General features: G+C 45.0%; 1 protein-coding gene across 1 annotated transcript in view; it reads left to right on the top strand.

The window, feature by feature from the left end:
- Window positions 1–3,759: 3,759 nt before the first annotated feature.
- The window catches only part of PDK1 (pyruvate dehydrogenase kinase 1), a 53,625-nt gene continuing 34,522 nt past the window's right edge, over window positions 3,760–22,862 (top strand). Inside the window, exons 1-3 of the mRNA XM_073633887.1 lie at window positions 3,760–4,304; window positions 22,148–22,289; window positions 22,621–22,692. Coding sequence (XP_073489988.1) covers window positions 4,181–4,304; window positions 22,148–22,289; window positions 22,621–22,692 — 338 coding nt within the window. The 5' untranslated portion in view covers window positions 3,760–4,180. The remainder of the gene's footprint in view (window positions 4,305–22,147; window positions 22,290–22,620; window positions 22,693–22,862) is intronic.

Raw genomic sequence — 22,862 nt, 5'->3', positions numbered from 1 at the left:
TTGGCCATTACTCAAGCCTTACTATTAATTGGACCAAATCCGCTTTGATGCTTCTGGATGATGCGCCTGGGCAGCCGATTGTGCTCTCCTGCCCTATTCCGCTAGTCTCCTACTTCAAATACTTAGGCCTCCAAATCTCTCCCACGCTCAGTGATTACTGTAGTTTAAACGTATACCCATTACTGACCCGATTCAGAGACTAGATCAATATATTGAACAAATTTAAAATGTCCCCGGCTGGGAAAACGAACCTCGTTATGATGATCCTAATGCCCCAATCTCTATACTTGCGCCATAAAACACCAGTAGTCACCCCATTAAAGATATTCGGAGTGGTGAACACTCTTTTCAGATTGCTACTATGGAATGCCCATCCCCCCAGCATTAAACTGGAGCAGCTGCAGTATCCTAAAGATGGGGGTGGTCTGGCACTCCCTAATCCCTGGCTATACTATCTGGGTGCACAACTGCAGCATTTGATAGGAGCTATGTCCTCCAACCCCGATGATCCATCTGTTCCAGAAGCCTAATAAACAAATGCCCACATATGATCTCCTTCAAAAGGTGAGGAATAAGGCTAAACAATTGCTGCTTGTAAAGGGGTTCACAATCTACAGTCCGATCTGGGGAAATAAAACTTATGATGAACTGGTTAAACTCCAACAGGGGTCTAGTTGGCATTCCCAGGGAGTAACTCGCCTTTCACACATTTTTTATAATGGGAAATGACTTTCATTCTCTGACTTAAAGCGTAGGTTTTCATTACCCTCCAATATGTTATTCTATTATCTGCAACTACACGCTGTCAGGGCACAGGGTGAGGTGGTGGAATGGGTACAATCATCTACCCCTATTTTTCATTTGCTTCAAACTGCCACAGAGACAAAAGGCTTTATCTCGCAATACTACCTAATGCTTTTTATTAAGGCATTGGCTCTGTGGGAGAATGACCTGGGCCCTATGTCTAGTGATTAATGGGAGTAAGCCCTTCAGGCTGTAAACACCTGTTCTCTGAATGTTTCGCAAAAAGTATCCCAACTATATATACTGCTAAAAACACATTATACTCCTGTGAAACTTCATAGAATGGATAGACTACCTGACCCACTATATGGTAAGTGTAAGCTGGTGGCTGGTGACCTAGTGCATCTCCTCTGACGGTGCCCAAAGCTCCATAGATATTGGAGTGGGGTTCTAGCCACACTCAATGATGTTTTTCCAAACCAATGTCCTCCTTGATCCGATGTGTTGTTTGCTAGGTATGCTGGAGGCGGTGGTCCCGGAGGAGGTGACGAGAGTTGCTTTCTCCCGAGCCCTATTCCAAGCTAGGAAGACTATTCTTATGGGATGGAAGTCTGCCACCCCACCATCTGTTAAATCGTGGATACAGCATATGGGAAATACTCTTATCGTTGAGCGATACATATACCAACATAGGGGGAGGCCTGCCAAACTTGACAGACTGTGGGCCCCCTGGCTTGATACGCCGGGTCTAAGCCCTAAAGAGCTTGTCCAGATGAGGATTCTGCAATGCCCCTAAAACTAAAGGTTTGTGTAAGCCCTGAAAATATAAAGGGTATTATAAAGATAAAGGGAAATACACAAGAGGGGTATAAATGCTTGTATAATTGCTTATCATGGTACTATTGTAAGACTGGAGGTATGCTAGGTGGATTTGGTGACCTTTTCATTTTCCTTGTTCTTTTTCATTAGGATACTTGTAATTTTGTTATGTGCTTGTTTGTAACGTGACAAACTGAAGTGTATTGTGGTACATTTGTTTTGCTTCTATGTTCAATAAAAACCTTTTGATTTAAAAAAAAAAAAAGAAGCTTGTAAGAGGAGTTTTGATTCACCTCTGACTATCTTATGAGGCTGCATGACCCCTGACCCTCTGTCTGGACAGTGCTGCTTGGCCCTGTGCTGATCACATGCACCCTCCCGAAAAAAAAAAAAATTGTAGAAATATACACCAAAATGAGCATGTGCAGAGTGCCCTCTAGGGCTCTGTACTATCAGCAGATGGATTGGGGACTGTAAAAGAAAGGGAGGATCAGAGAAGACAGGATTAAACAGCCTTTTTACACAATGCGGATGATTAACCCCTTAGGTTCCACAGTGAGTATCACAAGCATGCTTTACTGCATATACAGAATGATTTTACTGTTGTGGGTTTAGTAACACTTTAAGTGAGTGCACGCATTGAGTCTGCACTGGGTGCATTTGGTAGCAGAGATATGCTGGATAGATGGAGTGGGCATCGGCTCTGCATGTCCCTCCTAAATGCAACAGTGACAGTAGTGGTGAAAATTAACATGAAGAGAGGTAACTAAAGTTCAGTCATCTGTTCCACTTGGTGAGCTCCAGTAAGGGTATTTCATGTGCATGGTAGTGACCTGTTCTAAGTGCCAGGTGTAGCTCAGAATTACCTACCCTGGGGTAGGCCTCCTATGTGACCCACACTTGGCACCCAACAAGAAGGGTAACATGGAGAAAGTACCACCCACCTACCCTACATATACTTTAACCATTTCCCCCCGGCCTATAGCGAATATCCTCCTTCTGCATGCCCCCAGGGGCTTCCTCCTCCACAGGGGTGTGCAATGAGGCAATTAGTGGTGAGCCGTGGCCCTTGGACACAGCGCATCACTGATCAGGGTAAAGAGTCAATGACATTGGCTGTTTACCATGTGAGCAGCTGATCCAATGTAAACAAATGTCAGTTAGCGGCATTTCCTTTCCTCAGAGCTGTCATTGTGTGAGGAAAGGAAAGCTGATAACTGGCTTTCCTGTGACAAGGGGCATTTACACTGATGATCAGTGCAGCCTCATCAGTGCCCATCAGTGCAGCCTATCAGTGCAGCCTATCAGTGCCCATCAATGCAGCCTATCATTGCCCATCAGTGCAGCCTATCAGTGCCCATCAATGCAGCCTATCATTGCCCATCAGTGCAGCCTATCAGTGCCCATCAGTGCAGCCTATCAGTCCCTATCAATGCAGCCTATCAGTCCCTATCAATGCAGCCTATCAGTGCCCATCAATGCAGCCTATCAGTGCCCATCAGTGCAGCCTATCAGTGCCCATCAATGCAGCCTATCAATGCCCATCAGTGCAGCCTATCAGTGCCCATCAATGCAGCCTATCAGTTCCCATCAGTGCAGCCTATCAGTGCCCATCAATGCAGCCTATCATTGCCCATCAGTGCATCCTATCAGTGCCCATCAGTGCAGATGAAAAATTACTTATTTGTAAACATTTTTTTTTAACAGAAACAAAGTAAACGTTTTTTTTCCTCACAATTGTCGGTCTTTTTTCGTTTGTTTAGCAAAAAAATAAAAAAAAAACAGTGATGACTAAATTAAATACCACCAAAGGAAAGCTCTATTTCTGTGAAAAAAAGATAAAAATGTAATATTGGTGCAGCGTTGTATGACCGTACAATTGTAATTCAAAATGTGAGAGCGCCGAAAACTGAAAATTGTCCTGGGCAGGAAGGGGGTAAAAGTGCCCAATAATGAAGTGGTTAATTTCTAGCAGCAACACAGGAGAGAATGTAATCATAAATATAAAATGAATGCATTTCAGTAGAGCAATATAACTTTAGGATCAGCAAAAAATAAATAAATGGCTACATAAAAATGATAACAGATTAAATTGTATTCGTGCTTTACTATCGCAAAATTGCTGTAATGACAGCTGTGACAGAGGGAGAACTCTTCCTGAACAGAGGGGGCGCTCTGCAACTCGGATGTGATCTAATATTTCTATTACTTGTTGGTGTTCTTCCAATCAGAAGGCGGAGCACTGATACCTCCCTACGTACAGTAACGGCTTGTCAGCGGTCCAGGGATAGTTAAACACACCTTTACTGTGGATTGGTCGGCTACCTCTACTCTTCTCCGAATCTGCGATTGGCAATGCTTTTAGAAAGCTCTTTGGACAACGCAATTGGCCGGGGGGAGGAACATGGCGATGGTTGTTTACTCGTACAGCCACACCCCCTCGCTGTGTTCCTATGGCTGTGATTGGATAGCGCTGGAGGAACGTGTGCGAGTGGGGAGTCTGCATCCTTGAAACGGAGAGAGGACACAGAGAGAGCCCGGGAAGTGCGGCCTATGGCAGGGATGTGGTGTGTGTCTATGTGGTAGTTGGAGAGGAGAAGAGCCCCGTCCGGTCACAATGAGGCTCCTCAGGGCCCTCATGAGAAGTGCCTCCCTCACCAGCAACAGCACCCAGGGACTGGTGGACTACTACTCCAAGTTCTCCCCCTCCCCCCTCTCTATGAAGCAGTTCCTGGACTTCGGTGAGTCACACAGACCCCGGGCCCCATTCATTGTCAACCTGTCCGGGCCCCATTCATTGTCAACCTGTCCGGGCCCCATTCATTGTCAACCTGTCCGGGCCCCATTCATTGTCAACCTGTCCGGGCTTCTCCAGACTCCATACATGAGGAAGACTATCACCTTCCTCCTCATACATGAAGAAGACTCCCACCTTCCTCCTCATTCCCACCTTCCTCCTCATACATGAAGAAGACTCCCACCTTCCTCCTCATTCCCACCTTCCTCCTCATACATGAAGAAGACTCCCACCTTCCTCCTCATTCCCACCTTCCTCCTCATTCCCACCTTCCTCCTCATACATGAAGAAGACTCCCACCTTCCTCCTCATTCCCACCTTCCTCCTCATACATGAAGAAGACTCCCACCTTCCTCCTCATTCCCACCTTCCTCCTCATACATGAAGAAGACTCCCACCTTCCTCCTCATTCCCACCTTCCTCCTCATTCCCACCTTCCTCCTCATACATGAAGAAGACTCCCACCTTCCTCCTCATACATGAAGAAGACTCCCACCTTCCTCCTCATTCCCACCTTCCTCCTCATACATGAAGAAGACTCCCACCTTCCTCCTCATTCCCACCTTCCTCCTCATACATGAAGAAGACTCCCACCTTCCTCCTCATTCCCACCTTCCTCCTCATTCCCACCTTCCTCCTCATACATGAAGAAGACTCCCACCTTCCTCCTCATTCCCACCTTCCTCCTCATACATGAAGAAGACTCCCACCTTCCTCCTCATTCCCACCTTCCTCCTCATACATGAAGAAGACTCCCACCTTCCTCCTCATTCCCACCTTCCTCCTCATACATGAAGAAGACTCCCACCTTCCTCCTCATTCCCACCTTCCTCATTCCCACCTTCCTCCTCATTCCCACCTTCCTCCTCATACATGAAGAAGACTCCCACCTTCCTCCTCATTCCCACCTTCCTCCTCATACATGAAGAAGACTCCCACCTTCCTCCTCATTCCCACCTTCCTCCTCATACATGAAGAAGACTCCCACCTTCCTCCTCATTCCCACCTTCCTCCTCATACATGAAGAAGACTCCCACCTTCCTCCTCATTCCCACCTTCCTCCTCATACATGAAGAAGACTCCCACCTTCCTCCTCATTCCCACCTTCCTCCTCATTCCCACCTTCCTCCTCATACATGAAGAAGACTCCCACCTTCCTCCTCATTCCCACCTTCCTCCTCATACATGAAGAAGACTCCCACCTTCCTCCTCATTCCCACCTTCCTCCTCATACATGAAGAAGACTCCCACCTTCCTCCTCATTCCCACCTTCCTCCTCATTCCCACCTTCCTCCTCATACATGAAGAAGACTCCCACCTTCCTCCTCATTCCCACCTTCCTCCTCATACATGAAGAAGACTCCCACCTTCCTCCTCATTCCCACCTTCCTCCTCATACATGAAGAAGACTCCCACCTTCCTCCTCATTCCCACCTTCCTCCTCATACATGAAGAAGACTCCCACCTTCCTCCTCATTCCCACCTTCCTCCTCATTCCCACCTTCCTCCTCATACATGAAGAAGACTCCCACCTTCCTCCTCATTCCCACCTTCCTCCTCATACATGAAGAAGACTCCCACCTTCCTCCTCATTCCCACCTTCCTCCTCATACATGAAGAAGACTCCCACCTTCCTCCTCATTCCCACCTTCCTCCTCATACATGAAGAAGACTCCCACCTTCCTCCTCATTCCCACCTTCCTCCTCATACATGAAGAAGACTCCCACCTTCCTCCTCATTCCCACCTTCCTCCTCATTCCCACCTTCCTCCTCATTCCCACCTTCCTCCTCATACATGAAGAAGACTCCCACCTTCCTCCTCATTCCCACCTTCCTCCTCATACATGAAGAAGACTCACACCTTCCTCCTCATTCCCACCTTCCTCCTCATACATGAAGAAGACTCACACCTTCCCCCTCATTCCCACCTTCCTCCTCATACATGAAGAAGACTCCCACCTTCCTCCTCATTCCCACCTTCCTCCTCATACATGAAGAAGACTCCCACCTTCCTCCTCATTCCCACCTTCCTCCTCATACATGAAGAAGACTCCCACCTTCCTCCTCATTCCCACCTTCCTCCTCATACATGAAGAAGACTCCCACCTTCCTCCTCATTCCCACCTTCCTCCTCATACATGAAGAAGACTCCCACCTTCCTCCTCATTCCCACCTTCCTCCTCATTCCCACCTTCCTCCTCATTCCCACCTTCCTCCTCATACATGAAGAAGACTCCCACCTTCCTCCTCATTCCCACCTTCCTCCTCATACATGAAGAAGACTCACACCTTCCTCCTCATTCCCACCTTCCTCCTCATACATGAAGAAGACTCACACCTTCCCCCTCATTCCCACCTTCCTCCTCATTCCCACCTTCCTCCTCATACATGAAGAAGACTCCCACCTTCCTCCTCATTCCCACCTTCCTCCTCATACATGAAGAAGACTCCCACCTTCCTCCTCATTCCCACCTTCCTCCTCATACATGAAGAAGACTCCCACCTTCCTCCTCATTCCCACCTTCCTCCTCATTCGCACCTTCCTCCTCATTCCCACCTTCCTCCTCATACATGAAGAAGACTCCCACCTTCCTCCTCATTCCCACCTTCCTCCTCATTCCCACCTTCCTCCTCATTCCCACCTTCCTCCTCATTCCCACCTTCCTCCTCATACCCACCTTCCTCCTCATTCATGAAGAAGACTCCCACCTTCCTCCTCATTCCCACCTTCCTCCTCATTCCCACCTTCCTCCTCATACATGAAGAAGACTCTCACCTTCCTCCTCATTCATGAAGAAGACTCCCACCTTCCTCCTCATTCCCACCTTCCTCCTCATTCCCACCTTCCTCCTCATTCCCACCTTCCTCCTCATTCATGAGGAAGACTCCCACCTTCCTCCTCATTCCAACCTCCCTCCTCATGCCCACCTTCCTCCTCATTCATGAAGAAGACTCCCACCTTCCTCCTCATTCCCACCTTCCTCCTCATTCCCACCTTCCTCCTCATTCCCACCTTCCTCCTCATTCCCACCTTCCTCCTCATTCCCACCTTCCTCCTCATACATGAAGAAGACTCCCACCTTCCTCCTCATTCGCACCTTCCTCCTCATTCCCACCTACCTCCTCATACATGAAGAAGACTCCCACCTTCCTCCTCATTCCCACCTTCCTCCTCATTCCAACCTCCCTCCTCATACCCACCTTCCTCCTCATTCATGAAGAAGACTCCCACCTTCCTCCTCATTCCCACCTTCCTCCTCATTCCCACCTTCCTCCTCATACATGAAGAAGACTATCACCTTCCTCCTCATTCATGAAGAAGACTCCCACCTTCCTCCTCATTCCCACCTTCCTCCTCATTCCCACCTTCCTCCTCATTCCCACCTTCCTCCTCATTCCCACCTTCCTCCTCATACATGAAGAAGACTCTCACCTTCCTCCTCATTCATGAAGAAGACTCCCACCTTCCTCCTCATTCCCACCTTCCTCCTCATTCCCACCTTCCTCCTCATTCCCACCTTCCTCCTCATTCATGAGGAAGACTCCCACCTTCCTCCTCATTCCAACCTCCCTCCTCATACCCACCTTCCTCCTCATTCATGAAGAAGACTCCCACCTTCCTCCTCATTCCCACCTTCCTCCTCATTCCCACCTTCCTCCTCATTCCCACCTTCCTCCTCATACATGAAGAAGACTCCCACCTTCCTCCTCATTCCCACCTTCCTCCTCATTCCCACCTTCCTCCTCATTCATGAAGAAGACTCCCACCTTCCTCCTCATTCCCCCCTTCCTCCTCATTCCCCCCTTCCTCCTCATTCCCCCCTTCCTCCTCATTCCCCCCTTCCTCCTCATTCCCCCCTTCCTCCTCATTCCCCCCTTCCTCCTCATTCCCCCCTTCCTCCTCATTCATGAAGAAGACTCCCACCTTCCTCCTCATTCATGAAGAAGACTCCCGCCTTCCTCCTCATTCATGAAGAAGACTCCCACCTTCCTCCTCATTCCCACCTTCCTCCTCATTCATGAAGAAGACTCCCACCTTCCTCCTCATTCCCACCTTCCTCCTCATACATGAAGAAGACTCCCACCTTCCTCTTCATTCCCACCTTCCTCTTCATTCCCACCTTCCTCTTCATTCCCACCTTCCTCTTCATTCCCACCTTCCTCTTCATTCCCACCTTCCTCTTCATTCCCACCTTCCTCTTCATTCCCACCTTCCTCTTCATTCCCACCTTCCTCTTCATTCCCACCTTCCTCTTCATTCCCACCTTCCTCTTCATTCCCACCTTCCTCTTCATTCCCACCTTCCTCTTCATTCCCACCTTCCTCTTCATTCCCACCTTCCTCTTCATTCCCACCTTCCTCTTCATTCCCACCTTCCTCTTCATTCCCACCTTCCTCCTCATTCCCACCTTCCTCCTCATTCCCACCTTCCTCCTCATACATGAAGAAGACTCCCACCTTCCTCCTCATTCCCACCTTCCTCTTCATTCCCACCTTCCTCTTCATTCCCACCTTCCTCTTCATTCCCACCTTCCTCTTCATTCCCACCTTCCTCTTCATTCCCACCTTCCTCTTCATTCCCACCTTCCTCTTCATTCCCACCTTCCTCTTCATTCCCACCTTCCTCTTCATTCCCACCTTCCTCTTCATTCCCACCTTCCTCTTCATTCCCACCTTCCTCCTCATTCCCACCTTCCTCCTCATTCCCACCTTCCTCCTCATACATGAAGAAGACTCCCACCTTCCTCCTCATTCTCACCTTCCTTCTCATACATGAAGAAGACTCCCACCTTCCTCCTCATTCTCACCTTCCTTCTCATACATGAAGAAGACTCCCACCTTCCTCCTCATTCTCACCTTCCTCCTCATACATGAAGAAGACTCCCACCTTCCTCCTCATTCTCACCTTCCTCCTCATACATGAAGAAGACTCCCACCTTCCTCCTCATTCCCACCTTCCTCCTCATTCCCACCTTCCTCCTCATTCCCACCTTCCTCCTCATTCCCACCTTCCTCCTCATTCCCACCTTCCTCCTCATTCCCACCTTCCTCCTCATTCCCACCTTCCTCCTCATTCCCACCTTCCTCCTCATACGTGAAGAAGACTCCCCCCTTCCTCCTCATTCCCCCCTTCCTCCTCATTCATGAGGAAGACTCCCACCTTCTTCCTCATACACAAAGAACATTCCCACCTTCCTCCTCATACACGAAAAACACCCCCACTTATCCTGCCACCTTCCTCCTCATACACGAAGCACATTCCCACCTTCCTCCTCATAAATGAAGAACATCCCACTATGCATTAAGATAAAAAAAACCTTCTGTGTTCACCAGCCTTCAAGCACCCTCCAGCGATGTCCACAAGTGACTTGGTCATTTGGGACTCTCCTCCTGACTGGCTGAGACTCAAAGTCAGTTAGCCAGTCAGGAGAGGGGGGCGGGAACGAACCAGGGTCCATGTCTGAATGGACACACAGAGCTGTGACTTTGCTTGGGTGCCCCCATATCAAGCTGCTTTGCTGTGGGGGCACTCGACAGGAGGGAGGGGCCAGGAGAGCCGAAGAGAGACTCCGTAAGATAAGGATCTGGACTGCTCTGTGCAAATCCACTGCACAGAGGAGGTAAGTATAACATGTTTATTTTTATAGGAAAAAAAAACCTGACTTTACAATCACTTTAATCTGTCTACATTGACGTTATTGGACTTCTTCTTTCCATCTGGTTTGATGCTCCTCCGGTTGATGTTTGCTTTGGGTTGCCCATTCAGGCCACTGATAGTCACATTTGCAGTGCTGCATTGACCATTTGTTGCTATGCCTTGAATGGACACAGTGACAGATTCTCTTGTGCAGTGTTGTTGCACATTGTAACTATACTAGAGAGATCTGTCACCTCTGTGATAACTCTCCATTGGTAAGCATTAAGAAGTAGCCTGGCGGGTCTTTCATAACAGGCTGGTACATTTTATTTATATGTAGAGTAAACTTTCTTTATACCACTTGTTTGAACAAGAAGTTATCATCCAGTATTTGGTCCTGGCCAAGGGTAGTGTTTTTCCAGTCATCAGTAGAAATCTGCCCTTATTTACTCAAACAGCTAAGTTTACACATTTGACATTGCAAAACCATGCGTGAAATACCGTAGTTCTTCAATCGCTTTTTCTAGTTCTTGAGGATTTTTGTTTTTATTCATTTATGAAAAATAAAAAGAATGACACCTGGCAGAGATGTCATTCCCTTAGGTATATGTGTGCGTTCTTTAAAGTATATGTGAACCTTTTACTTTTTTTAAATAACCCATTCAGTTTAAGATAGAAATGCAAGGCAAAACATTTGTGTGTGTATACATTGATCAGCCATAATTTTATGACCACCGACAAGTTAAAGTGATTTTAAAACAATCCATGCATTTAAAAATAGAAATGAAAGGCAAAACTTTTGTGTATAGATTAACCACTTTAGCTACACGAGATTTACCCCGCTTCAAATATGCACCGTTACTGTACTAATGACACTGGCTGGGAAAGGGTTAACATCAGGGGCGATCAGAGGGTTAATTGTGTTCCCTGGGAGTGATCACTATAGTTTGGGGGGGGAGGGGTACTGCTTTGACTGGGGAATGTAAAGATCCATGTTCAGCACATTCCCCTCTCACAGACCGTCGTTCTGCCTTTCTCCTGAACGATCGGTGGGTCCCGGCGTACATAGCGTCTGCTGGACCTGTTGATTGGCTCCCGCTGTGTCCAATCACAGTGGGAGCGGCGGTGCGCGTGCCCCAGACCCGGAAGTGTCAGATCACGTACCAGATACGTTGCTTGGTGCAGAGCGGCTGCCCTGCCGCAGTATATCTACGGTGGGTGGTCGCTAAACAAAAAAAAAAACATAGCTATTGCGCTAAAAATAGTGCCTGCAAATCGACCTGAAACAGCCGCTGCTGTGTCTCCAGTTTGAAAGCCTCGGGGCTTTCACACTGGAGCGGTGCGCTAGCAGGATGCTGAAGAAAGTTCTGCTAGCAGCATCCTTGGTGCGGATGGCAACCTGTGAAGCTCTGGTGAACTCCATGTCCAAGAGGGTTAAGGCAGTGCTGGAAAATAATGGTGGACACACAAAATATTGATACTTTGGGCCCAATTTGGACATTTTCACTTAGGGGTGAAATAAAATATTTACAAAAATGTGAGGGTGTACTCACGTTTGTGAGATACTGTATCTCAGCCTTTAAATCCGTGTGTGTTGGTGACTTGATACATGTGAGTGCAGCACATATTGCAGACCTCTTCTAGTTTAGAAGAAAATGACCAGACTGACAGTCATAATTATCACAGATAGTTGTGATGGGGAGTTTCCAGCTCCCCAGTCATACTCTTCTATGTCCTGTCATGATGTGCTGAATCATTACTATAGCAACACCAAAGAACTGCAACATGATCACTATTCTGCATCTATATGTTTCACATGAGGCTTCTGAATAGCTTCAACTTTGTTCCAATTTTATGTAGAATATCTAAGACGTGTGATAGGTCACATGAATATAAATAGCCAGCAATGCATTACCTTGACCTGCAGCGTGAAGGGCAAGTAGCTAGTACAGTTTCTGTGCATACAGGTTTTCGTTTGCTTTTAACAGTTAAAGTAACAAGCAAACTGAAGCACAACAAAGGCTGTAGGCAGACAGAATTATAATACATAAATAAAAGAAGATGTAATGATACGATGTTTCTGCTGTAGGTTCAAATATTGCATATTACTGTTTACAGCCATTGTTTTAGACTCTTTTTGTTAATGCACCTAATTCCAAAGCCCCTTTTTACTTTTTGCATTTTACCATTTAGCAGCAGGACTGATACTAAAATCCAGAACAAAGAGCTGTTATGGTGTTTAATGTACAGTAATCTGTAGGATCCAGTCCATTACCTTATTAACCACTTCAATACCAGGCACTTTCCATCCTTCCTGCCCAGGCCAATTTTCAGCTTTCAGCGCTGTCACTTTTTAAATGACAATTGCAAATTATGAAAAAAAAAAAAAAAAAAAGTTTTTTCTTCGTTTCTGTTAAAATGTTGTAAATAAATTTTCTCCTTCACTGATGAGGTGGCACTGATATGCAGAACTGATGGGCATTGATAGGTGGCACTGATGGGCACTAAAAGGCTGCACTGATGGGCACTGTGGTGGCACTGGTGTGTGTGTGTGTGTGTGTGTGTGTGTGTGTGTGTGTGTGTGTGTGTGTAAAGTTTTTAAAAAAGGCAATTTATTCTTAAATATCTGTATGCAGTGGTAAATGTAAATAACCAACTATGTGGTTAGGGAGCAAAATATCTAATCCATGCTGAGAATAACAGACAGAAGTGATATACTGTATATACTATTAGAGGGTGAATCTGGTAAATATCATCAAACTCAGAGATCAAATGTTTTTTATTAAAAAAACAATGTCTTCCTTTAAAAAAAAAAAATGTCATTTTAAGAACGTTCGTTCGAGTTTCTAATCGTTATTGGGGTCAAAGGAATTTTCAGACAGTGTATGTGGTTTTCGTTCAGAAATTACATTTGTTTTAAAAACAGAATGTTAAAAACAAGTGAACATTTCAAACAATATTCTTTCATTCAGCGAATGTACAAAGATTTTTCATCTGAATATTCTCTTCTGAAAATTGATCAGCATAAGGCTCGGTGCACACCTATGCAGTTTGCTTTTGATCTGTTTCCGCAGTGCTTTTTGCTGTGCGTTTTGATTTTTGCGCACATTTTGCTGCGATTTGCGTTTTTGCAATTTTTTTTTTTTTTTTGGCCAATTTGTTGTTGGGCAGATTAAATAACACAAATTGCTGCAAAAACGCATTACATGCTTTTCTGCAGCTTTTCCATTGAAGTATATTGAACCAAAAAAGAACCGTTTTGTGTTAAACCCTTTCCAAATACGCAGCGGCTGAAAAAAGCATAGATGTGAACGTGTCCCATAGCAAACCATGTAAATGACCTGTAGTGCGTTTCTGCAAAAAGCACCAAAAAACACATAGATGTGAACCAGCCCCATACACACGTTCAAAAATTCTGCCAGCAAAAGTTGGATGTGAGCTTATGGTCAGAAATTCTGACCGTGTGTATGCTCCATCGGACTTTTGCTGGCAGAATTCCAGCCAGCAAAAGATTGAGAGCAGGTTCTCTATTTTTCGGTCGGAAAAAGTTCCTATCAGAAAATGCGATTTGCCTGTATGCAATTCCGATGCGCAAAAAATCACGCATGCTCGGAAGCATTGAACTTCATTTTCTCGGCTCGTCGTAGTGTTGTACGTCACCGCGTTCTTGACGGTCGAAAGTTCAGAGAACTTTTGTGTGTATGCAAGGCAAGCTTGAGTGGAATTCCGTCGGAAAAACCATCCAAGTTTTTTCTGACGGAATTTCTGATCGTGTGTACAGGGCATAAGATGTTTAGTAACATAATAGGGTTAAAAAAACTAAAATTTGCCCTTTATAGTACAAAAAAAGCAGATAATCACTACTGTAAGGGGTTCATTTTTTTACTGTAGAACTGTGAAAGTAATATTTACAGTAGTGATTATTTGCTCTTTTTGTACCATAAAGGGCTAATTTTTAGTTTGTGTTTTTTTTTTTTTTTTTTTTTAACCCAATTTATGTTACTGGCCGATTAATCGATTATGAAAATAGTAATCGATTCATTTTGAAATCGATTAGTTGTTTCAGCCCTATATGCAGCACTGATGGGCACTGAAGGGTGGCACTGATAGGCGGCACTGATGACACTAATAGGCATCACTGATGGCACTGGCAGGCATTGCTGATGGGCACTGATTAGCATCATGTCTGGGCACTGACTGGCCACCCTGGTGATCCAGGGTGGCATACCTGGTGGCCATTAGAGGTGCGCATCTTCACTGGTCTCATGATTTGATTTGATTATGATTATCTGGTCAACGATTCGATTCGATTCCACAATGCATCACTGACGAACTCCCACTTCTACTTGCACCACTTCCACCCTGCAATCTTCTGGGACACATTACAGGTCCCAAAAGATTGCCCGGCCACTCAGGACAACGCAGTGAGACATGCGCACCCGGCTGTGAAGCTGCAAGCTGTCACAGCTGGATGCCCACAGTAGTATTGCCAGCGCTGTGGACAGGTGGGGGAGAGAAGGAAGGGTTCGGGTGACCATGTCACTGGATTGTGGGACAGGTGAGTGTCTTTTATTTAAAAGAAGATGCACTTTTTTTTTTTTTTTTTTTTTGTAGCTGCTGACTTTTAATAAACAAAAAAATTACTGGAACTTTAAATTAAAAATAACCTCACTCCCTTAACCACTTCAGCCCCAGATGATTTGGCTGCTAAATGACCAGGCCATTTTTTGCAATTCAGCACTGTTACTTTAACTGACAATTGCGCGGTCGTGCAATGCTGTACCCAAACAAAATTGACGTCCTTTTTTCCCCTTTTGGTGGAATTTAATCATCTCTGCGGGTTTTATTTTTTGCGCTATAAACAAAAAAAAGAAACAATTTTGAAAAAACACAATTTTTTACTTTTTTTTTTTTTTTCAAATATAATTTTTATTGAATTTTTGACAAGGAAGGGAGAAAACAAAAACAAATAAGAAAAAAGAAAAAAAGTGTATCATAACCGATATAATACATCCGTGGTCTTTCTATTAGCATTCTGACAAATACCGTCATTATATATCCTTTCCATTAAAGTGTTCCATTCTATCTGCATGGAAACTGTCCTATGACATCATTTATCCTCTTTAGATTTGTGAATCCGTCTTTGTAGTCCATAGGTATATCAACCACCATGCAGTATTACATTATAACCGTAATGACATCTTCCCAGTATTTGCTTATTCTTACATAATTCCATCATAGTTGGTGTGAATGGAAAGTTGTCTGTTACTGAAATAATAGACCACTTATTGCACAGAAAAAAAAAAAAAAAAAAAAAAAAAAAAAATATATATATATAGTAAAGGCAGAGTGGAAGGGGTTAGAAAGGGGGGGGGGGGGGGGGGGAGGGTTATAGATAGACGCGAGCGCGATGGATCCGGCCAAGGTTCCATCCCCTAGCCGCTACCTAGTCGAAGGGTTCTCAAGAATTTAGTAAGGTTTTTCCTTCATCTGAGAAAATATATATGTTCCAGGATAACCAGTTTCTTGAATGTTTGTCTTGTTTGTGTTGGGCAGTCAGTATTAGGTCTTCCATCTTTTTGATTTCTTCAACTCTACGTAGCCACATTCCCACCGTAGGGGGTGTACTCTGTTTCCACAATGCTGGAATACAGGACTTCGCTGCATTGAGCAGATGTCTGACCACTGACTTTTTATATGATTTAATTGGGGCTGAGGTGGCATGTAACAGAAAAACGGCTGGATCTCTCTGCGTTATGTGATTCGTGAATTTTTTAACAATTGTCTCTACTGCTACCCAAAACTGCTGTACTAGTGAACAGGTCCAAAAAATGTGTAGGAGCGTCCCCTCCTCAGAACCGCACCTCCAGCATCTATCGGAAGTGCCGGGGAAAAATTTGTGTAATAGTTGAGGTGTGTAATACCATCTAGTCAGATTTGTAATTTGTAGTTTGTAATTTGTCTCCTGAATTTTTGTACAGATTGATGGTTTCAGTGTAAGTTGAAGTATGTTTTGTGTTTGTGCTTCTGTAAAATTACATTTTAGATCCTGTTCCCATTTTCGTAAAAATAACAAGTCTGGTTGTTCAGTCGGTGTGTTGAGTAGCGAGTATGTCTTGGAGAGCACCTGAGGCAGAGTGCCTCCCCTCTACAGTATTCTTCTAACGTCGTCATATCGCGCTTATATTGCATCGGTTCTGGTATTGAGTAAAGGAAATGGTGTAGCCGAATCGCTTTCCAAAATGACAATTGAAAACCCCCGTTATCATTCGTCAGAGATTGAATTGAGGTCCAGTGGTCGTCTTCCACATAATGTGATGCACAGTCTTTACCTGCCTCCCAGAGCGTCTCATAGTTTGAATAGTCTAGCCCTGGTTCGAACGCTGGATTCCCCAGAATAGGGAATAAGGGGGATTGTTTGGAGGTCAATGAAGTGTTTTTGAGTATATTTAACCTGACTGACAGCGTGGCCCCAATGGTTGGGTGTGAAGTCATGTCCCTAGGTAATTTATCGTAGCACCAGATAGCCCCCTTCAAGGGTATATTAACCTGATGGTTCTCTACTTGGATCCATAGTTTGGTTTTGTCGTGTCTGTTCCAGTCAATGATCCTCCCTAGGTGCACAGCTTGATAATGTTTTGCGTCCGGGAGGGCGAGACCTCCATAGTGTTTCGGTAGAGTTAAATAGCATCTTTTTAGTCTAGGCTTAGAGTGTGACCACACAAATTTTATAAATAGGGAATGTATTTGTTTAAAATAGTTACCGGGGATTCTTATAGGTAAGGCTTGAAATAGGTATAGAAATTTTGGGAGAATGCACATCTTGATTAGATTGCATCTCCCAAACCATGAGTGAAGACCTTTGCCCCACTCTGCGAGTAACTCTTTAACTGTGCTCAGGATTGGAGGGAAGTTCAGTTCAAATGTGCGTTTCAGATCCCTGGGTATGTTAGTGCCCAGGTACTTGAAGTGACTGTCTGACCACTTGAAATTGAATTTGGACTTCAGAGAGGAAAGTTGTTCCATCGGCATATTAATTCCCATTGCTGCTGATTTGTCAAAATTAATCTTTAGGTTGGACATGTTCCCGTATCTCTGAAATTCTTTAATTAAATTTGGGAGGGAGATAATCGGATTGGTTAAGGAAAATAGAAGATCATCCGCGTATGCGGAGATCTTGTATTGTCTGTGCCCTATGGAAATCCCAGAGATATCTGGGTTCTTGCGTATCGTGTTTAGAAAGGGTTTGAGTACCAGGGCAAAAAGAAGGGGTGACAGCGGGCATCCTTGTCTGGTACCATTAGAGATATTAAAAGGAGCAGACAGGATTCCATTAGCCTTGACCCTAGCCGTAGGTAACGAGTAAACATTAGAGATCCATTGCAACATGTGGTTACCTAATCCGATATGCTTGAGGACTGCTAATTTTTTACTTTTTGCTAAAATAAATATCCCCATTTTTTTCAAGGAGGACAAAAGGGATCACTGGTGCTCAATTAGGAGAGATGGGAGGGTCCTGGCGCTTAGTGGGGAGAGATGGGGTGGGTCCTGGCGCTTAGTGGGGAGAGATGGGGGGGGTCCTGGCGCTTAGTGGGGAGAGATGGGGGGCCCTGGCGCTTAGTGGGGAGAGATGGGGTGGGTCCTGGCGCTTAGTGGGGAGAGATGGGGTGGGTCCTGGCGCTTAGTGGGGAGAGATGGGGTGGGTCCTGGCGCTTAGTGGGGAGAGGTAGGGGGGGTCCTGGCGCTTAGTGGGGAGAGATGGGGGGGGTCCTGGCGCTTAGTGAGGGGAGATGGGAGGGTTCCTAGGGCCTAGTGGGGAGAGATAGGAGGCTCAAGTGATTAGTGAGGGGAAATAGGGGTCCTGGTGCCTAATGGGGGCAGTTTGGAGGCACTGCCAGTCAGTGGGGAAGGGGGGGGCACTGGTGCTTCTTAATCCATATGGAATCCTGTAGAAGAATCATCCCCCTCCTCACTTTTCTTGTCTGCTGATTTTTCTCATCTGAAGGGATGCCAGTGCAGTGATAGCTCAGACGATCTCACAAAAGAAAACTGTCTCTGCTCACTTCTCTGCCAGGCTCTGACTGATGACATCATCTATTGCAGAGAAAGCCAGTGGTGGAAGTTTTCCTTTGCTGCCAGTTTTTGATTACTTGGCTGAGCTATCACTGCATGGGCTTCCCCAGCATCCATCCAGACATACCGTCACTTCTAGCAGCTCCTCAATTTGCCTTTATTACTACTTGGACAAAACTCTTCCTCACTTCAGTCAGCAAATGCAGTTTGCTCAGAAATTCCATTGAAAGCCACTCCATCCAGTGCCTGCACCAAGTCAGGAAGACCGCGGGACGAAGAATGTGATGGACAGGCCTCCCTGTGCACCCACTGGCTGAGGAGGCAGCAGGAGGCAGTGCCGCCTATAGGCGGCACCGCCTCCTGCTGCCTCCTCTGCCAATGGGTATCTCAAGTTCCCTCATTAGTCCCTCCCTACTGAGTCCTGACATCGCTCCAGATTCCTGGCCTGCTAACCTAGTGAACTATGTGGGTGGTCTAGGAGGACGGGCTGCCTGTACCCCCTTATCAGCGGCTCTGAGCATAGGCACCTCTGATGTGACTGCCCGTGTCCGGCCCGCCTCTCTGCTCTCAAGTCTCACATCCCTCCTGATGTCAGTAGGGAATTCTCAGCCCCGCCCACCTCTCTTCTGATTTGATAGTGACAGTCAGGAGGAGAGAGGCGGGCTTTGTACACCACGGGATACGCTTGGAGCGCTCTCCCGGGAGGGGTGGGGCAATGACGTCACTGGCAATCTATTTTTACGGTCGCATGTATCGATGCCACATCGGGGACACCCGAATCGCGATGCAGCGATTAATTTCAGCACCCCTAGTGGCCATCCATGACCAGCATCCCTGGTGGTCCTGGGCGGGCATCCGCAGGGAGGGCTGCGCTGATAATTAATCAGCGCAGCCCCCCCCCCCCGTCAGGAGAGCAGGCGATCGGCCTTTCCTCTACTCGCATCTGTCAGACGTGAGTGAGGAAAAGCCAATAATTGGCTTTTTCCTGTTTACATTGTGATCAGCCACAATTGGACACGGCTGATCAAGTGGTAAAGAGCCTCCATCAGAGGCTCTTTACTGAGATCGGTGTTGCGACGTGTCAAAGGCTGGAGCAAAACTCCAGCCTTACCCTCAGTTTTGCACCACTATACAGGCTCCTCTCATATGCTGAAATTGCTTTATCAGATTGGAAGCTGAGGACGTCCAGCATAATCGAGTCCTTTTCTTTCCAGCCTGACTGTCCCTGGCCTTCACCTAGACAGTTGTCACTGAAACAAGGGTGTTCATTGGAAGGTTCATTTTAACCATTTATTTAGGTCACAAACATATAAAATTATGGATTTCTGGGAAAAATGTTTATCCACCCCGCAGTAATGCAGACAGTAGTAAAAAACAGACAGTGGTTCTAGTCATAGTGCTTGAGGTAGCCTGTTGGAGTGAGGAGTATACCTCCTTAAAGTGGCTGTAAAGGCAGACTTGGGTAAAAAAAAAACTGCACGCAGATTTCCCTACAGCCCCCCTAATACTCCCCTGAGCCCGATCTCCATCCAGCAATCTGCATGAGAGCCTCCACTCTCTTGAGTCTTTCGCTCCTTGCTGGCTCAGACACAGTGGCATAAGTGGGGGCAGTGACAAGCTCCATTCTGTGTGTCTTATGGACACACAGAGCAGGGCTCGGTAGCAAGCATGTACAAGTGCCACTATAGCAAGCAGCTATGAGGGCGGGGGGGGGGGTGGCGGTACCCAGGGTGCCAGCAAGGGACCCCAGAAGAGGAGGATGCTCTGTGCAAAACCATTACACTGAGCAGGCAGGTATAACATGTTTGATTTTTGTTTTTTTTTCAATTTTTTTTTTTTTTTTTTATTAAAATAAACTTTACAATCCCTTTAATCCTTTGCCCCTAGACTAAAAGAGAGAAGCACATTGCAGTGTATGTGCATGTTTGTGAATTAATTCACTTTCGTGGAGCTGGGCTTTAAATGTGCTGGGCAAATCCTGTCTTTTACTGGAATCTCTCATAGTGCCTTGAAAAAGTATTCATACCCCTTGACACATTTTACACAATTTGTCACGTTAAAACCAAAAATGTAAATGTATTTTATTTGGATTGTATGTGATAGACCAACACAAAGTGGCACATAATTGTGAAGTGAAAGGAAAATGATAAATGGTTTTCATTTTTTTAAATTTTTTTATTTTTTACAAATAGCTGAAAAGTGTGGTGTGCATTTGTATTCCGCCCCCCTGAGTCAATACTTTGTAGAACCACCTTTCACTGCAATTACAGCTGCAAGTCTTTTTGGGGATGTCTCTACCAGCTTTGCACATCTAGAGAGTGACATTTTTGCCCATTCTTCTTTGCAAAATAGCTAAAGCTCTGTCAGATTGGATGGAGAGCGTCTGTGAACAGCAATTTTCAGGTCTTGCCACAGATTCTCAATTGGATTTAGGTCTGGACTGGGCCATTCTTACACACAAATGCTTTGATTTAAAGTTTCATTCCATTGTAGCTCTGGCTGTGTGTTTAGGGCCATTGTCCTGCTGGAAGGTGAACCCCTGCCCCAGTCTCAAGTCTTTTGCAGACTCTAACAGGTTTTCTTCTAAGATTGCCCTGTATTTGGCTCCATCCATCTTGCTATCAACTCTGACCAGCTTCCCTGTCCCTTCTGAAGAAAAGCATCCCCACAACATGATGCAGCCACCGCCATGTTTCACAGTGTTGACGGTGTGTTCAGGGTGGTGTTTTTTTATAACCTAACCCTGCTTTAAACTTCTCCACAACTTTATCCCTTTGTCTGGTGTGTTCCTTGGTCTTTGTGATGCTGTTTGTTCACTAAGGTTCTCTAACAAACCTCTGAGGGCTTCACAGAACAGCTGTATTTATACTGAGATTAAATTGCACACAGGTGGACTCTATTTACTAATTAGGTGACCTCTGAAGGCAATTGGTTCCCCTAGGTTTTAGTTAGGGGTATCAGAGTAAAGGGGTCTGAATACAAATGCACCCCACGTCTTTCAGATATTTGAGATATTTGTAAAAAAAAAAAAAATTGAAAACCATTTATCATTTTCCTTCCACTTCACAATTATGTGCCACTTTGTGTTGTTCTATCACATAGAATCCCAGTAAAAGTACAATTCCATTTTTGGCTGCAACTTGACAAAATGTGGAAGATTTCAAGGGTTATGAATACTTTTTCAAGGCGCTGTAGCATATGCCGATGGAAGAATCTTGTTTCAAAATTATGGGTGAATTTCCAATTTTTGACCTTTTTTAGATCGCATTTGGCAATCTTTTTCAAAGATCAGCTGCCACATCAAGAGACTCCAGAAACCAATAAGATAGCCCTTCTGTCATACCACATGCTGAAAATGAATCCCATAAAATACAGACAGAAGAATATTCAGCAGTGTGTATTGTACAACAAATCCTTTAGAAATTGACAAATTCATATGTTATAACATTCACAAACCAAGTAAACAATTGTGTAAACTAAAGGCATATTTTATAGCTCTTTTTTTTTTTTTTTTTTTAACCTTTTAGTATGTTTAATATAGTAGTAGGTATTTTAACCCTAAATATATTTTATAGAAAGGAGTTGAGGGATATACGGGTGTAACTTTTTTTATTTTTGATGTATTTTTCCTCCTGCAATGTGACTGAGTTTCCTGGGCCGAGTGATCTTCCAGTCTTTTGCCTGCGTGGCTCCTGAAGTCTGTGGTGAAAATCCTGTGGTTGGCACACAGAGCAGAGGGACTAGAGGAAGGGTTTGGTATAAGACTATGTGGAGCATTCCTCTTGGGAAAATCCCATCTGCGAGGATCAATGCACTTCTTTTTTGACATCCACTATGTGATTTTATAGTAGTTATCAGCTCAGTGTAGATATTTCCAACAGCAGTTTTCAGCTGGTAAAGTTGCTGGGTCAAGAGTCCCACTTCAAGAAGTCACTAACAGCTGATCACAATTTACTGCCGTCCAGAATACAACCACGTATTAGGTCTTATTTAATTTGATAAGTGAAACATGTTTGTTTTACATTAGTAATATGTGGGCAGGTTTTATTAATGTGCCATTTGTCTTGTCTTTTAGGATCTGTAAATGCTTGTGAAAAGACCTCATTTATTTTCCTGAGACAGGAATTGCCTGTGAGATTGGCAAACATAATGAAAGAAATAAACTTGCTTCCGGACAACCTTCTAAAGATGCCTTCAATAAAACTGGTGCAGAGCTGGTAAGAGAGCTTTCCACTGCAATGTAGATTTTGGGTGGGTGTGACGTCATCAAGAGGGCGGAGGCACAGGAAGTGCTGGCTATCAATACAACAATGAAAGTCAACATTTTCATATGCATTCTAGGTGGGATTGTGCAATGTGGTATGATGTCAGGTTTGCTTTAAATTTATATTGAAGTGCTAATCCTGAAGTAAAAAGCCAATGGCTGTATCCCCACCCACCCCCACCCTGTAAAACTTTTACTGATTAAAGGGCAGATCCACTCTGGGGTGAACATGTAGTTTGTTTTGGACACTGTTCTTAGTATTAAGACATGTCATGTTTTCTCAGGTATGTTCAGAGTTTCCAGGAAATTGTTGATTTTAAAGACAGAAATACAGAGGACCCAGAAACGGTCAGAACGTAAGTGTATCTGTTTATTGTATACTCCTTCATACAGTGAGGGGAAAAAAATATTTGATCCCTTGCTGATTTTGTACATTTGCCCACTGACAAAGAAATGATCAGTCTATAATTTTAATGGTAGGTTTATTTTAACAGTGAGAGACAGAATAACAACAACAAAAGGCAAA

This window comes from Aquarana catesbeiana, linkage group LG06, assembly GCF_042186555.1.
Source record: "Aquarana catesbeiana isolate 2022-GZ linkage group LG06, ASM4218655v1, whole genome shotgun sequence".
Taxonomy (NCBI): Eukaryota; Metazoa; Chordata; class Amphibia; order Anura; family Ranidae; genus Aquarana; species Aquarana catesbeiana.
Note: the sequence above shows the minus strand (reverse complement) of the source record. Positions and strands in the feature narration are given on the sequence as shown.